The sequence below is a fragment of the Aulonocara sp. 'chitande type north' Nkhata Bay genome, linkage group LG3 (genome assembly GCF_057382095.1).
Source record: "Aulonocara sp. 'chitande type north' Nkhata Bay isolate Kocher_YH1m ecotype deep benthic linkage group LG3, A_spYH_male_GT1.1, whole genome shotgun sequence".
Taxonomy (NCBI): domain Eukaryota; kingdom Metazoa; phylum Chordata; class Actinopteri; order Cichliformes; family Cichlidae; genus Aulonocara; species Aulonocara sp. 'chitande type north' Nkhata Bay.
In genome coordinates this window covers 13,715,359-13,730,931 of record NC_141346.1, presented here as the reverse complement: position 1 = coordinate 13,730,931, position 15,573 = coordinate 13,715,359, and the positions used below count along the sequence as shown (strand labels likewise).

The 15,573-nt window shown below is 40.7% G+C and overlaps 1 protein-coding gene and 1 pseudogene across 1 annotated transcript in view; both read left to right on the top strand.

Moving 5' to 3' along the window:
* LOC147334059 (uncharacterized) overlaps nucleotides 1-8,703 on the top strand; it is a 38,316-nt gene extending 29,613 nt beyond the window's left edge. Inside the window, exons 2-3 of the mRNA XM_086286564.1 lie at nucleotides 4,782-4,922; nucleotides 5,373-8,703. Of these exons, the coding sequence (XP_086142690.1) occupies nucleotides 4,905-4,922; nucleotides 5,373-6,533 (1,179 nt within the window). The 5' untranslated portion in view covers nucleotides 4,782-4,904 and the 3' untranslated portion in view covers nucleotides 6,534-8,703. The remainder of the gene's footprint in view (nucleotides 1-4,781; nucleotides 4,923-5,372) is intronic.
* Nucleotides 7,988-8,699, top strand: LOC147334060 (uncharacterized; annotated as a pseudogene).
* Nucleotides 8,704-15,573: the final 6,870 nt, after the last annotated feature.

The window sequence follows — 15,573 nt, the reverse complement described above, 5'->3', positions numbered from 1 at the left end:
GAAGGTTGCCGGTTTGAGCCCCGGCTTGGACAGTCTCGGTCGTTGTGTCCTATGGCAAGACACTTCACCTACCGCCTACTGGTGTTGGCCAGAAGGGCCGATGGCACGATATGGCAGCCTCGCTTCTGTCAGTCTGCCCCAGGACAGCTGTGGCTACAACTGTAGCTTGCCTCCACCAGTGTGTGAATGTGTGTGTGAATGGGTTGATGACTGGGTGTGTAAAGGGGTCCCTAGGGGGGACTACTAAAAGCGCTATACAAATACAGGCCATTTACCATTTACTCACTTGGACCACTTTGAGTGTGACAGATTCCAGTAACACGAACAAAAACACAGAATCTGTACCCGGTGTTGTGCCAAAAAGTGATTGTCTGCCAAAAACTGATTTCCGGTATTTGCCAAAAAGTGTTTACTCGTTTTTAAACTGCTATAAGTAACTTGTTGGGCTATAATATGTGAAACATATGTCAAATGCATCCCTAATGGATGACACAAAGTCATACTGAGCCACAAACAACATTCGTGTAACAAGGTAGAAGGCGTAATCAGCTTTTGGCAGCGACTTTTATATAACCTTTATTTATGCAGTTAAAAAAATGTCATTAACATTAAAAATGTCTTCTGTAAGAGTAAGTTGGCCAAGAGGACAGCAGAAATGGCAGCAAATATTACAATAGTTCTGAAAAAATATGTTAAGTGGGATAAAGGACCGGATTGGTTATAATGTAAGTACAATAACACAGAGTTGTAAAGATACTTGAAAAAACAGATAATTTTTGAGTTCTATATACAACCCCTTTGTAAATGCTGTTCACCGAAGTCTATTTACCAACATACGTAAAGATATTACACATAAAAAATACACAGAAACTAGGGCTGCTCGATTATGGCAAAAATGATAATCACGATTATTTTCACTGAAATTGAGATCTCGATTATTTGACGATATTTATTTAACCCTTTAAGACCTACTATAGAACCAAGTCCGCCAGAGCTTATATTATATTTTTACATGCTGTAGTGCCATTTGTGGGAGCATTTCAAGTTGCTATACAACTGTTATAGCCCATATTTTAATAATATGTATGCATTAAGTCCATAGTAACTACATTAATTGCAAAAAAGTGCAATAAACTACAAAAAAAATTGAAAATCGTTTTTTGTATATTTTACATATATTTCTACTTGGAGAAATTTAAGAGGCTTATCCCTCAAAGCTTTAAATACAAAAAAGTTGCAAAAAATAGTTTACAATAACAGGAAACTTATTTTGAGTGTCTTCATAGTTTTATTTTGGAGATACACCAATTTTTATATACTGCAGGAAAAACAAAAAAACAATCCTATGATGCAAATTTGCAAAGAAAACAGCAGGTGCATTAAAATAAACTATTTCCAGCAGTGCAATTCGAGTTCTAAGCATCCCAGAAACTATTCAGAAAAATCAAACATGACCAGTATAGGCTTTTAAGGTCTACAAGTAAAAAACTACAATTTCTGCGAAAATGACGTCACTTCCGGTTTCGGCCAGGAAATGGCGGACATGTGATAGTTCGCGCTGACCTCTGTTTCACTGTGGGAAGTGTTACGAACAGCTGATCGGATCGGCAAAGCGTGTTTCTGGAATATTATGTTTTTGTTCCTGCAAGCGCTTTTTATGCAATTTTTGCAAAGCTTTATGTGGAAGGCAACCGTGACCGAGGGCAAGCTGATGGCACAACATGTAAGTACAACTCCTCCGGTTTCATATGCAAAACAAATTTTTGCGCTAGCTTACACGGTTCAGGGTTCTTCAGGGATTTAAAAAATAGTTACACAAAACGGAGCGTGCTGCTCTGACCGGCTTTAAAGGGTTAACAATGACTTTAAAAAATAATATAAAATAGTGTGCAACACCACTGAAGTTTTTTTTTACCTGTCTTTTCAGCCAACGGCAGTCACTCTCCTCTCCAAATAACTTCTGCTTAGCTTTCCGAGCTTCCCTCGGGTGCTCTTAATCAGCGGTCTCCAACCTTTTATGCGCCACGGACCGGTTTATGCCCGACAATATTTTCACGGACCGGCCTTTAAGGTGTCGCGGATAAATGAGGGAGGGGCTAATAATCGGCTCAGTCATTTTTAATGATCGTTGAAAGCCCAGATCGTAATCGTGATTAAAATTAGATTAATTGAGCAGCCCTAACGGAAACATTGGAAGTCAGTTTTAGGCAGGCGATCATCTTTTGGCACAACACCGGTAAGTGAAAGTCTAAATGTGGTTTGCCACAGTTTCACATTTTAATCACACAAATTAATCACGAAAATACTTTTTCTAAATAATAGCCTATGGTGAATGGCGTTAGTATCAGCACTAGCTGGTTATTAGCAGCAAAGTCTCAATTTTAATGAAAGTTTACACCCATGGTTAGTAATTAACACCAGCCACATGCTGCCAAAACTATATATGGCTTCATTTAATTGTCCCAGAGAGATTAGCCCCAAGGGCTGTAAAGGTCTTAGGTTTGTGTTTATGCAGAACATGTTAACAGAGTTATTAGAGGCAATTATTTTATCATTCATTTAAAGCGCTTGCAACTGCATGAAAACTCAGGTAAAAATTTTAAAGGCAACCTTTGCAAAAATACCAACATTTGTGACTTTTTTTAGAATGAAAAAATGGTTTATGATATTGCACTGTAAATGAAACATGCTCACTAGGTGTTCAGATCACAAGTGTGGTAGTCTTGAGCCCTGTGCAAAACATTGTAAGTTGCACTTGCATGTAATAGCCTCTGCTGCCAGTTTTCTGCAGCTGCAGCTCTCCATCTACCAGTTTGATATCGCTGCATTTCTGGGTAAGCTACTCCGTGATTGAAGAATAAGTTGGCACAGGACATTTTATTTCTTGAAGCACATCTGAGTCAATGACCCCGTCAGGACTCGCAGAGAGCCATGGCTCCTGGATGCTGATAACACTACCCATGTGAAGGATGTTCATACCCTGTTCTTTCAGCTGATGACAAGCTCTTCATTTTATTTACCATAGTTTGTTTCATAATTCCCACGAAAAGAAGGGTACATGTGCTCAGATAAAAATTTGTCATTTTTTGTGGTGGCACGTACTGGAACTTTTTTTAGCAGAGCTTGCTGTAAGTCTGAGTTTCCTACAGTTGTGCCACAAATCAGATGCACTTTGCTCTTTTGTTTCTTCTTGTAATTGTTCTGCTTGCTTTTCAGAAACTTGAATATATGCCTGGTAGAATGCCCTGCATGGAATACAGCTTAGTTTGTAAGTGCTTATGTGCTTGGTGTGGCTGAAAGAATTACTCATCAACTTAACTGTTGCGGTGAGGACCTGCAGATGGCGAGGCACTGTAACACTTTCCAATCAATGTGTTCTTGAGGAGGAAAAGTGGCTCCACTTGTGCTTTGCTAACGCTGTCAATAAAGTCTTGATGTGTAAGGTGATATGGTGGGTTAGGGAGAGTTTGTGTCACTGCAGTCCGGGAGTTCACATCGTACTGCTGCTCTGCCCTGTGATGTCTGAAGTTTATCTGGCTTAGACGTTTAGGTTCAAGGTTCTTTGCTGTCCCTGCATTCCACCTGCGTTGCTCATCTGTACATGCAAGCCTGGCCTTTCCACTGATCACAGAATTCTGCACCTTTAACAAACATTAATAGTTAGTACTACTAATCCAAAATACTCAAAGCTTCATAAAACTGAAACAAACATTTATTTTTAGCTCCATTCTGCTGCTGATACATACTTTAGGTTTCTGAATATTAAACTTGTTGTTGCCTTTCATAGTGTGTAACTTGAAGGTAGGGCTGGGCCGTTCACAGTAATGCATTGTTAGGCAACAATAAGAAAATGAAATATCGCGATAGAATATGGGTAAAACGCGCATGCACAGTGCCTTTGTGTTCATACACACATGGCCGAAAAAGCACGGTGGCAGCGTTGAATGAGAACCGGAGGAAAGTGGATTGTTGAGTGAAACGGATGAATCAGAATTGGTTTGTAAAAATGGTGCCACTTGACTGGTTTTGTGTTTGTCAGTCAGATACACAACAAAGCACTTTTTTTTTGTAGAACATACAAGCGGGCCATCGTTATTCCCGGATTTGTCCGACTAAGGTGCTCGCAAATCTGGGAATAATCTGGGTCCTAAACCATTTCAGGTCCCAAAGTTAAACAAACACTGCGGCATCACTGAGAGTTTAAAACTGTCTAAATTCTTTCATCTTTAATAAAAAGATCAGCATTGGTGCTTTACCAGGTGTAACTATGAAGTTTAACATCCAGGCATTCATGAAAACAGAATTTATTACATTTAATGCGGTAAACGAGTTAGCAGGAGGTTAGCTTGCTAGTTTTGCTAGTTACCCAAGCATGATATAGCATGTTCTGACTGCGAGATTTCTGAATAAATTCTAACATACAGCTGTTGTGTGATTTTTGAAATGTTTTTTGAAAACCTCATTACCATCCACGGGGAGCTAGGATGGTAATGAGGTGCTTGGAAATGTTGTAGTTGGCTGAGTTTATACTGCTACCAATGAGTCTGAGCGGGACTCCTTTGTGGAACTATGTAATATTGACATATATACAGGGTGTAGCATCCCCTGGCTAAAGGCGGTGACATACAGGACAGTCAGTGGCTTTTTACCTTTCAAGTTCTTGTATGCAACTGATGACTTTCTATTTGTAGTTGCTTCTGGGGTTTTACCTTGAAGCTTTATAGGTACTGTTGTCACTGAGGAGTGTAGTAATGTTTATTTGCTCTGCTTCTTTTTGTCAGGGATAAAATACGTCTAAATAGTTTTTGTGTCCCAGCTGAGTAACAGGAGGACAAGAGTCTGGTGGTGCAGCATAGGAACAATTTCAGCCATTTGGACTCAGCTCAGCCACTACAGAGGAAACAATGACTTCAATACAGAAGGTGAGAAAAGTATCACAGTTACACTGTTATTGAAACTGTGTGCACAGCTGGTTGGTTTTTAAAACACGTTAACAGCAGCTTTATCTTTTCCATCCTGGGCTCCTCCATATATACAGACTCTACATTCACAACCAAAAACCACTGAAGTTAGAAGAAAATACAAAGATCATATTTTATCAGCACATATTGAAACAACAATATCATCTGTTGAACTCAAAACTTTTTATGAAGTAAAAGATTTTCTCCACTTATCAGTATTTCTTCAATAATGTCATTTTCATTACAACTCTCATTGCACATCATTGTAATGTGACACTATCACCAGAAGGTGTTGGAAATACACCAACAATGTGTTTGTTGTCACATTAAATTCCACTAATGGAGGGAGTTACAGTTTGTTCCACGACTGCATTTCACTCACTGCCTCTGTTTGTATCTCTGTCACTGCAGGACCAACGTGAGGCGGAAAAACAGTGCTCTCAGGAGGCCGACAAACCTCACAGAAGAAAGGGAGAGAAAACATACAGCTGTGATGAGTGTGGGAAGGATTTTACTCGGAATGACGGCCTAAAAATACACCAACTCATCCACAGTGGAGTTAAACCTTACAGCTGTGGTGAGTGTGGAAAATCTTTTACTCAGGCTGGAAGCTTAAAAAAACACCAACTCATCCACAGTGGACTTAAACCTTACAGTTGTGACTTGTGTGGAAAGTCTTTTAACCGGGCTGGAAGCTTAAAATTACACCAACTCATCCACAGTGGAGTTAAACCTTACAGCTGTGATGAGTGTGGGAAGGATTTTACCTGGTCTGAAAGCCTAAAAAGACACCAACTCATCCACCGTGGAGTTAAAGCGTACAGCTGTGACTTGTGTGGAAAGTCTTTCACCGAGGCTGGAGGCTTAAAAAAACACCAACTCATCCACAGTGGAGTTAAAGCGTACAGCTGTTACTTGTGTGGAAAGTCTTTTTCACGGGCTGGAGGCTTGAAGACGCACCAACTCATCCACAGTGGAGTTAAACCTTACAGCTGTGACTTGTGTGGAAAGTCTTTTACCCAGGCTGGAGGCTTACAAAGACACCGACTCATCCACAGTGGCGTTAAAGCATACAGCTGCGACTTGTGTGGAAAGACTTTTACCCAAGCTAAAGACTTAAAATCACATCATGTCATCCACAGTGGAGTAAAACCGTACAGCTGTAACTTGTGTGGAAATTCTTTTAGACGGGCTGGAGGCTTAAAAAAACACCAACTCATTCACAGTGGAGTTAAAGAGTACATCTGTGGCTTGTGTGGTAAAGCTTTTGCTCAAAATGGCCACTTGCAGAAGCATCTAGTTACCCACTCTGGAATTAAGGCGTACAGCTGCGACTTTTGTGGAAAAACTTTCAACGACAAACACAACCGAAATAGTCACCTACGGATTCACACTGGAAATGATGTTTACTGCTGTGATCAGTGTGGGAAACTGTTTGCAACAGACGCACAGTTAAAACAACACATGTTTATCCACACTGAGGAGAGACCTTATAAATGTGACCTGTGTGAGAAGACTTTTAAATCTCCACATCACCTGAATAAACACCAACAGATCCACACCAGAAAGTAACTCTACAAGTGCAGTTACTGTGAGATATGTATTTGATTTTTTTTATCCTGTAATTCTAACCTGATTATTTGGAACAAGTCTCATCAGTAAACTCCACAGAGTTCAGATGGAATCTGTAGTTTTTATTAGAGATGGCACGATACCACTTTTTTATGTCCGATACCGATACCGATATCATAAATTTGGATATCTGCCGATACCGATTTGAATCCGATATAGTGTTTTTTAATCAACAAAACTGTTTTTTAAATATCTTGCTGCATTTTGTATAAGTTCATACTCAAGTTTAAAACAACAACTATACTAAAGCTATTCTGTTATACCTCAATGCAAAAAAAAATATTTCATAGTTCAGCAATACTGATCAATCTAATAAACTTAAACCTACACCATCCTCCCTATTCTGGTATTTTAAAGAGTACTTAGCATAAATATTAAGCAACCTAACTAATAGGGTTCCAACTCCCAGCAACAACAAAAATAAATAAATAAAAAATAGGGAACCACCCCTCACGCGCCACCTCATGATGCTTAATCGACGTAATCAACCTTAATTTGATGCAGTGTGAAAAAAAATGCACAGAAATCAATTATTTTTCAAGAAATATTAAATAGATTCAACATCTTTCTTCAACAAAATTGCAGACTGCACAGATGGTACCTTCCCAAAGGAAAAAGTACTATAGCTTATGAGGGTATATTAGACTTAATAGTTACTATATACAGTAATTGACTTCTATTCATTTTACATCAAATTAAAACTTTGGGTGTCAGATAATTATTTATTAAAAGCTAGACATTTTAAATGAGAATAAGAAAGAAAAATATGTCTTTTTGCCCCCTTTTCCCTGTTAATGCCCTATCGGCCCCCCTGGCTAAACTTTGCTAGATCCGCCCCTGCACAGTTACCAGCGTCAGCTACGTAGAAAAAGATCCTGGTGTAGAAAGTAATATTAAATAAATTCTAACAACAGCTGAACAAGCTTAAACGTGCTGCTGTTGTTCAGCCGCTGGTTTCCTCCTTCTGGTGCAAAGTCGGCCAAAATCAAACAAGAGAGACGGACTCGGGACAGAAAAGCCGATCAGCTGATCATTAAGCAGTTTCATGATTGAAGTAGCAGCAAGAAGAGGCAGTCGCTCCATATATCGTTTGTTAAGCTTAACGCAGGAATGCTTTACAAACATTCAGAGATGGACTTACACACTTGCTTTACTTCTCTCGGGGATAACTTTGTCAGAGATGAAATGCCGGGTTGCTAGCGAAGCTCCAAATGCTATCCAGACCACTGACAGGTCCCGCATGCCACAGCCGCTGTATCACGTGATGCATACTGCTCCGACGTGCTAACGTTCTGAGGTGAGTTACGGCGTGTCGCAAGTTTTGTGAGGTGCTTTCGTGATATTTAATGGATCGGATTACATTTTTTATTTTTCTCCGATATCCGATCCAGTAATTTAGGTCAGTATCGGACCGATACCGATACGTAATATCGGATCGGTCCATCTCTAGTTTTTATTATGAAAACTGTGGTGGTGGGAAAGAGTTTCTCTGTGACCTTTGTGGAAAAACTTCCAATCATCAACGGGACCTAAAACCACATCAACGTAGACACACTGGAGACAAAATGAACTACTGCAAAGAATGTGGAAGAGGCTTCCACACACCAAGTACATTAAAAATACACGAACTCTTCCACATTGGGGTCAAAAAGCACACCTGTGACTAGTGTGGGTCATCCTTCACCACTGCACGTGAGCTTAAAGAACAATCATAAGTGAATCCACACAAGAGAGACACCATGCAAGTGCAGACACTGTGACAAAAGCTTCTCACAATCAGGTCATCGTAACAAACATGAACGTACACACATGGAAGTGAACTTCAGCTGTGACCAGTGTGACAAGAGCTTCAGGAATCTCAGTTCATACTCCGAACACAAACGATCCCACACTGTAAATAAACTGTTTCACTGTTACCAATGTGCAAAAACATTCACTTCATTATCTGCTCTGTGCAAACATCAGCCTGATCATGCAGGACTGAAATCACTGGATCACAATGACTCTGAAGAGAGAGAAAGATCCTCTTCTGGTTTCAGAGTTGGACTTGAGATCAGGCTCCACAGAGTTCAGATGGAACGTGTAGTTTTTATTATGAAATCCTGATAATGTTAAAGCATTAGTTATATTTGATTAACTCTGTGTAAAGTTTGTCTTATTAAATAGTTTGGTGTGAAAAACAAAGAATTGGTCTCAGAACAAGTAGTTTGTTTCCGATTCAAACTAATTTAACTGTTTTCAGTGGTACATGTGGAGGTTTGTCAGAGGAGGAGACTCACACTGAACAGAGAGTATGTTTAAAATGCTTTGTGACTAACATCTCACACATTCCAATAAAGCTGTTGTTCCTTCATTGCAACAGCAGTTTGCAGATGTGTTGTGCACCTTCTTGAAATGCAGCCTGGCATGAAAGTGTGTCCATGGCCTAACAGGTTGCCTGAGCAGAAGAGACAAATTGTGAAAAAAGGAATTGGCTGAAATGGTGAAAATGCTGTTATCATAGGATGAAGTGAGGATTTGTTCCTCAGTGTTTGGTCTCCTATGCTTATCTGTTTGCCAGATGAGTTGTCCCAGGTTTTGAGAGGGGCCGGTTGTGTTTAAGGTACTTCAAGGTAATTAAGAAGTGAGCACATAGTTTTATACGGTTCTTTGATGATTATCACAAAGTGAACAAGGTCTCATGGTTTGATGCTTATCCCATGCCAAAGGTTGACCTGGACTTTATAAGCACTCCTTGGTTGTTTATGATGCTGGATTTAACCAATGCCTACTGGCAGATTCCCTTGTCTGCACAGTCCAAAGACAAAAACTGGTGATGGCCAGAGGGGCCGATGGCGTGTAATGGCAGCCTCGCAGTCAGTCTGCCCCAGGGCAGCTGTGGCTACAACTGTAGCTTACCTCCACCAGTGTGTGAATCTCAAAAGCACTGTATAAATGCATTTATTATTATTATTATTATTATCCATCCATCCATTCGCTTATCCTTTTCAGGGTCGCGGGGGGCGCTGCAGCCTATCCCAGCTGCCATAGGGCGAGAGGCGGGGTACACCCTGGACAGGTCGCCAGTCTGTCGCAGGGCCAACACACAGGGACAGACAACCATTCACACTCACATTCACTCGCACATTCACACCTAGTGGCAATTTGGATTTTCCAATTAACCTATCCCCACAAGCTGCATGTCTTTGGACGGTGGGAGGAAGCCGGAGTACCCGGAGGGAACCCACGCAAACACGGGGAGAACATGCAAACTCCACACAGAAAGACCCCGGCCTGATGTTGGAATTGAACTCAGGACCTTCTTGCTGTGCGGCAACAGTGCTAACCATCGTGCCACCGTGCTGCCTCTATTATTATTATCATCAAAAACGTCTTTCTCCACTCTTTATGGTTTGTACCAATTTGTCACACTTCCGTTTGGCTTGTTTGAAGCCGCGGCCATTTTCCAGCACGTGCTGGAGTGACAGCTGCGTCCTCACACTGCTTATGCTGTTTCCTACCTCGATGATGTTGTCATTCATAGTGATTCATAGTGGTGGAGCATGTGCAGTGGTTGGTCACGGTCCCAGAGAACCTTAGGCAGGCAGGGCTTATGGCAAACCCAAAGAAGTGTATGGTTGGATGGAGGGAGGTACAGAATTTGGGTACAATTTGGGAGCTGGGCATGTGCATCCACACATGGATAAAACAGCAGCAATCACATCCTACCTATGTCCCAAGGCAAAAAAGAACATCCTGATAATAACCAATTGCAATAGTCCAGACTTGAAGTAATAAATGCATGAACGAGTTTTTCAGCATCACTCAGACAGGATATTTCTACTCTTAATAATATTGCAGAAATGGAAGAAAGTAAAGATTCATCGATTTGCTTCTGCTTATCCTTTTTGGGATCGCGAGGGCACTGGAGCCAATCCCAGCAGTCATAGGCCGAGAGACAAGAGTCTTTAATACTTGCTTAATATTTCCATTGATGAATGAATCTTGATTAAAGATTCCTCATAATGTTAATGGAGGCCAAGGTCCATCCAGAAGATGATAAAATCCTTATTTTGTTGATAAAATTGGCACAGAGTTTCTGCCATGCATTACCAAAGATTCACATCAAACTTATCCCATTCTTGGCTGCTTTAATGAAGATTTTTTTATTGTCACAGTTTGATACTGATGATTTCTTGTGAACACTCCTTTAGTTTGATCCCAGTGACAGTATCAATCAACGCAGTGACAGTATCTTCCTCGCTGGCTCCATATCTCTTTATAGAGTAATCAGTGGTTTGCTGTCTCTCACCATCAAAACACTACATAAATCCCACGTTTGACTTTCTTATAAATCACTGAATCAGTTACTTTCTAAATGAAGCTTCGAATGTCACTGATCACCTTCCTCTGGTTATACGAATCAAGCCTCGACACAGTGCTTCTGAAGCAATGTGTTGTTTTTTCTGACACACACACTGGAGCCTCAGGTTCAAGTTGGCCATCACTATTGTTGGCCACATGTCAGCAAAGTTATGTGACATCAGTGATGTTTATACTTTCTGCGTTAACTTGGTTTTAAAGCCTTGACTTTAAAATAGACACTGTTCAAAAGTTGATCTTAATCTTACAGAGAATATAATGATATTATGGATAATTAAAGTCAGTCATATATCCACAAACACATTAAGCTGAAAGTCAGTGAATGCTGCTCGGTTTGCAGTCCTGAATATCATGGCACAAGCAGGATTCACTGCACTGTTAATGTTAGCTATGTTATATTGCTGCCTCTGTTCGGTGGTCTCAAGCCAAACAAACTTTAACGTGTGTTTGAACGAGCTGATGGTTCACTCGTTAAGCTGAAAGAAATATGCTTTAATCACAGGAGTCACACATGCAGGGCTGTAGACAGGGAGGATTGCCCTCCTTACAGACAATATTGATTTGTAAATGAATAACTAACGATTTTGTCAGCACAAAGTTGTGTATTTGGAGCACAATTCTACAAGAAAGATAAGTTAGTTCACAAATGCTTGTGGTTAAAGTGCTTTGGCACTCTTTGGCAAAACCAGAGTGTGCATGGGTGTATGACTGGATGTGTAAAGCGCTTTGGGGTCCTTAGGGACTAGTAAAGCGCAATACAAAATACAGGCCATTTACCATTTACCAATATTGTTGTTAAACTTAGTCATCATCTTGGCCTCTTCCCGTTTGCTGCTGCCTGCCATTAGTACTTGTACAGTACACCGTTATTCCCATCACTCCCTTACAGTAAATGTTTGCTGTGTCTTTCTGAGATGTATTGATAGAAACTGTTAGAGTAAATAGTTAAACATTTGTCATTTTTATATTTACCATTTGTCCATTGTTTTAACTCTGTGAAAGGAATTCTTTCTTTCCTCCCATCCCCAGATTCTCGAGGTTCTGGGTGCGAGGTTGAAGTGTTTTATCACAGGAACATCCTTTTGAAGGTCTGTTTGATGTTTGGTAGAACTTCCCACCCTTTGTATGGTTTGACTGTGTTATCTATGGTAAACCATACATTGGGTGTGGGGGAGACTACCCTCTTTATGACCAAGGATGTTGTTCCTGCTTTTAGGTTTTATGACCCTTTGATCAGCAGGAACAAACACACACACACACACACACACACACACACACACAGTCCTTGTCTATGTAACCAAATGGGGTTGCAGGGGGAGGTGTTTTGTAAACTATTGTTTGAAGTTTGTCAATAAAAGGCAGCGAGAGGAGGCCACCATTGTGGTCATTTGTCGTGCTGGACACAGATGAGAGGCCTCCCTTGCGCAAGAAATCGATCGAACACTGTTGCCTTGTTTTTCTTTCATGGGAATAAGTCCTGGATACAGCGGGGTCTGAGTTTAGACCCAACAGAAACCTTTGCAGAGACAACAACAAAGTATAAACAGTGTTCTCACGGGTTTTGATAAAAAAACAAATATATACTTTTAGCTCTTAATTCTGCTTCAGTTTGTTTCCTGTAACCTTGAACTTCACTTGTTAAGTTTGCAGATGGTGAGCTTAAGTTGCCAGAATGTAAATTTACTACAAAAAATACAAGTGTGTACTTGTGTGAGTGTTTTTACTGAGGAAGCTCAACAAAGCCAGTCCTTTGTATTACTTGACCTGACAAAACCAACAAACCCAGGCGAGAGGTAAAGGGTATCACAACAGCAGTTATGTTTTCTCTTATTTTGTTCTAAAACAGGAGACATTAAAGTCACTTTAGCAAAATGTATTTAAATAGTTAAAGGTTATTGGCAATAACCTACAAATACAACTGACCTCTGTTCTAATTTGAGCCCTGCTAGCTGAAAATCACCATATTTTAATCAATCAACAAAATGCAGTGAATGAACAAACACTGATGTACACTTTCTTCCTGGTATATGTATGATTTCTATACATTTTACATCAAATAAAAAAGAAAAGTATTTCTTTGTGGCCCCTTTCCCTGTTAATGCCCTACCTGGTCCCCTGGCAAAACTTTCCTAGACCCACCCCTGCACATTTACCAGCTGTCAGCTACGTAGAAAAGGATCCTGGTGTTATTTGTCTCTCAGAAACCTGTTCAGCTCTGATGATTCAGTAAGGACATCTCCTGGTTCCATCTTTATCTTTCCGTCTCACCACATATCAAACCAATATCATCAACAGCAGCTTTTCCAATTGTGGCTCCAGCAAACATCAGCTGATCAAGCTGCATAAACGTGTTGCTGTTGTTTAGCGCGACATCCGCTGGTTTCCTCTTTCGAGCGCAAACTGGGCGATAAACAAGAGAGAAAAGCCAATCAGGTGATAACTGATCAGTTTCATGATTGAAGTAGCAACAGGAGAGGGGGGGAGAGAATAAGAGAAGAGGCAGCTGACGGCATAAAGATGCAGAATAACTCCAGCATTGTGTCTTTTTCCATTCTAACTGAAGTCCTGGACAAACTGTTCCTTTTCGCCTCAACACGAAACGACTAATATTTTCTCTGAATACGAGACAATTCAGTTTTTTACAGGACGGTTGGCAACTCTACTAACTAACCTTAATGAATAAAATAAAGTTCACTATCAATAACATCATAGCACCCGCCCAGCTGTATATAAACTTAGTCATGCTAACTAGCACGCAGTTATTGTAACTGACAGTAAAACATCAGCACAACGAAAATAAACTATACCTTAACTTGGTTTATATCTGACCCAGATAGACTGCAGGTCATAACTTCTTACCTGAAGTTTAGTTCACCTGACACTAGGAGCTGCCGCCTCTGGTGTCTCCTCCTGCCTTCCCCTTTTCAATGACTGTAGCAAACATTAACGACAACAGCGCCTCCTCCCATTGTGTAAAAATGAAGCCAAAATATCCCGCTTGTGGAGGCTGCCATCTTGCATTTTTGGAGCCAGAGTCTCCGCATTAGTGTCTTGAGGTGGAGCGACTGTGCACCCACGCACTGGACGTGACCGCAAATACACCCCCCTACACTTTTTACATAGCCCGGCTGCTCCAGTTTATTTGCTGATGGGTTTACCGTGACTGATGACTCGTTCAATTAAGGTAAATACAACCATGTAACTGTTATGAAAAAGACACACACCTTATCATCTCATGGTTCTAAAACATCCAAAATCACTGTTATTAATTTGTTTGCTAGATTAGCCACTAGCATACGCAATGGGTTGGAGGCTTGTTGCTAGCTAGTTAGCTTTGCTACACATCTGTTACTCTAGTAGTCTGTATGATTAAACTATTCAGCACTCCTTATGTTTTTTTATCCATTTTTAGACAGCGATGAGATCAGCTGCACACTCCACAGAGGCCCAGAGTTAATATCAAAAATATAATGCTGTCCTTTGAGATTTTAACATAAGGATGTGAGTGTAATGGATCTGAAACTGTTTAAATCTTCAGAGCCCTCTACATCCTGGTAACATGTAAACTTTAAAAACAGCAGCAGGTTTCAGTGGTGTAGTCTAATTTGTTCTTTTCATTTAATAATAGAGTCCATATTATATCAATAGCTACATTCACGCTGGGGAGAAACTAGTGAGGGAGACCATGAGGACTAAGCTGGGTTTCCTGGGTCCAGAGGTTTGGAGAAACTTCTTCCCTTTCTTTCATCACAGCTATCCTGTGCCAGATGTTCTGTTGACCCACTGAGAGAGGCTTTATTTAAGAAACACCAGGAAGACTGAAGCTCATGGCATTGATCAAGTAGGACTCATGATCTTCACCAGCAGCTCCCTCACCGGGAAATCTTCAGCACTCCTCTGTAGGCCCATCCCAGAAGATGGATAAACCCAGCATTTCATGAACACTCTGGTTACTCTGGTACGAATACCTCTTAGTCTGTTATTTACCATAAAGTGATTATCTGCAAAAAAACTGAAAGAATTCCAGATCACAAGTTTGTAGTTCAACATACAAGTGACAACCTTTGACCTTCATCAGATTTTATTTAACTGTGTCAGAGAAAATCAGCTTGTGCTCTTCCTGCAGCTGAGTACATCAAGTGTTTAAAACAGAAGCTGTGCAGGTCTGAGATCAGCAGCTTTGTGAAACACCAAACTGAGATCCTGTTGATGCTGATATATAGTGACAAAGTTAAATGGGCGATGAATGAACTTTTTGTCTTTAACTTTATCAGTAAAACAGCTGCAGCTTTCACTGACAGCACATGTGGTACTTTAACCTTTGTACTGTTTTCATCAGTTAATTTTGCTGTTAACATGTGAGCATGTTGGATGATCTGTCTGCTGTCACTGGGTGGTGTCAGGTAGTGATGGTACGTTCTGTATCGAGGCTTCGGAGCGTGTGTCGAGTACTGGAGGGGGCGTTTCCGCGAAGCGCGTATCGAGGCTTGCTTCATTTATGGGAGGAGCTGAAAATGATGACGTCCGAAGCCTCGCTGCCCGGCTGTACCACGTGACTGGTTCATGAAGTGGTTCGAACTTTGCCGCGAGATATGACAGCGATATAAACCCCTCAGAC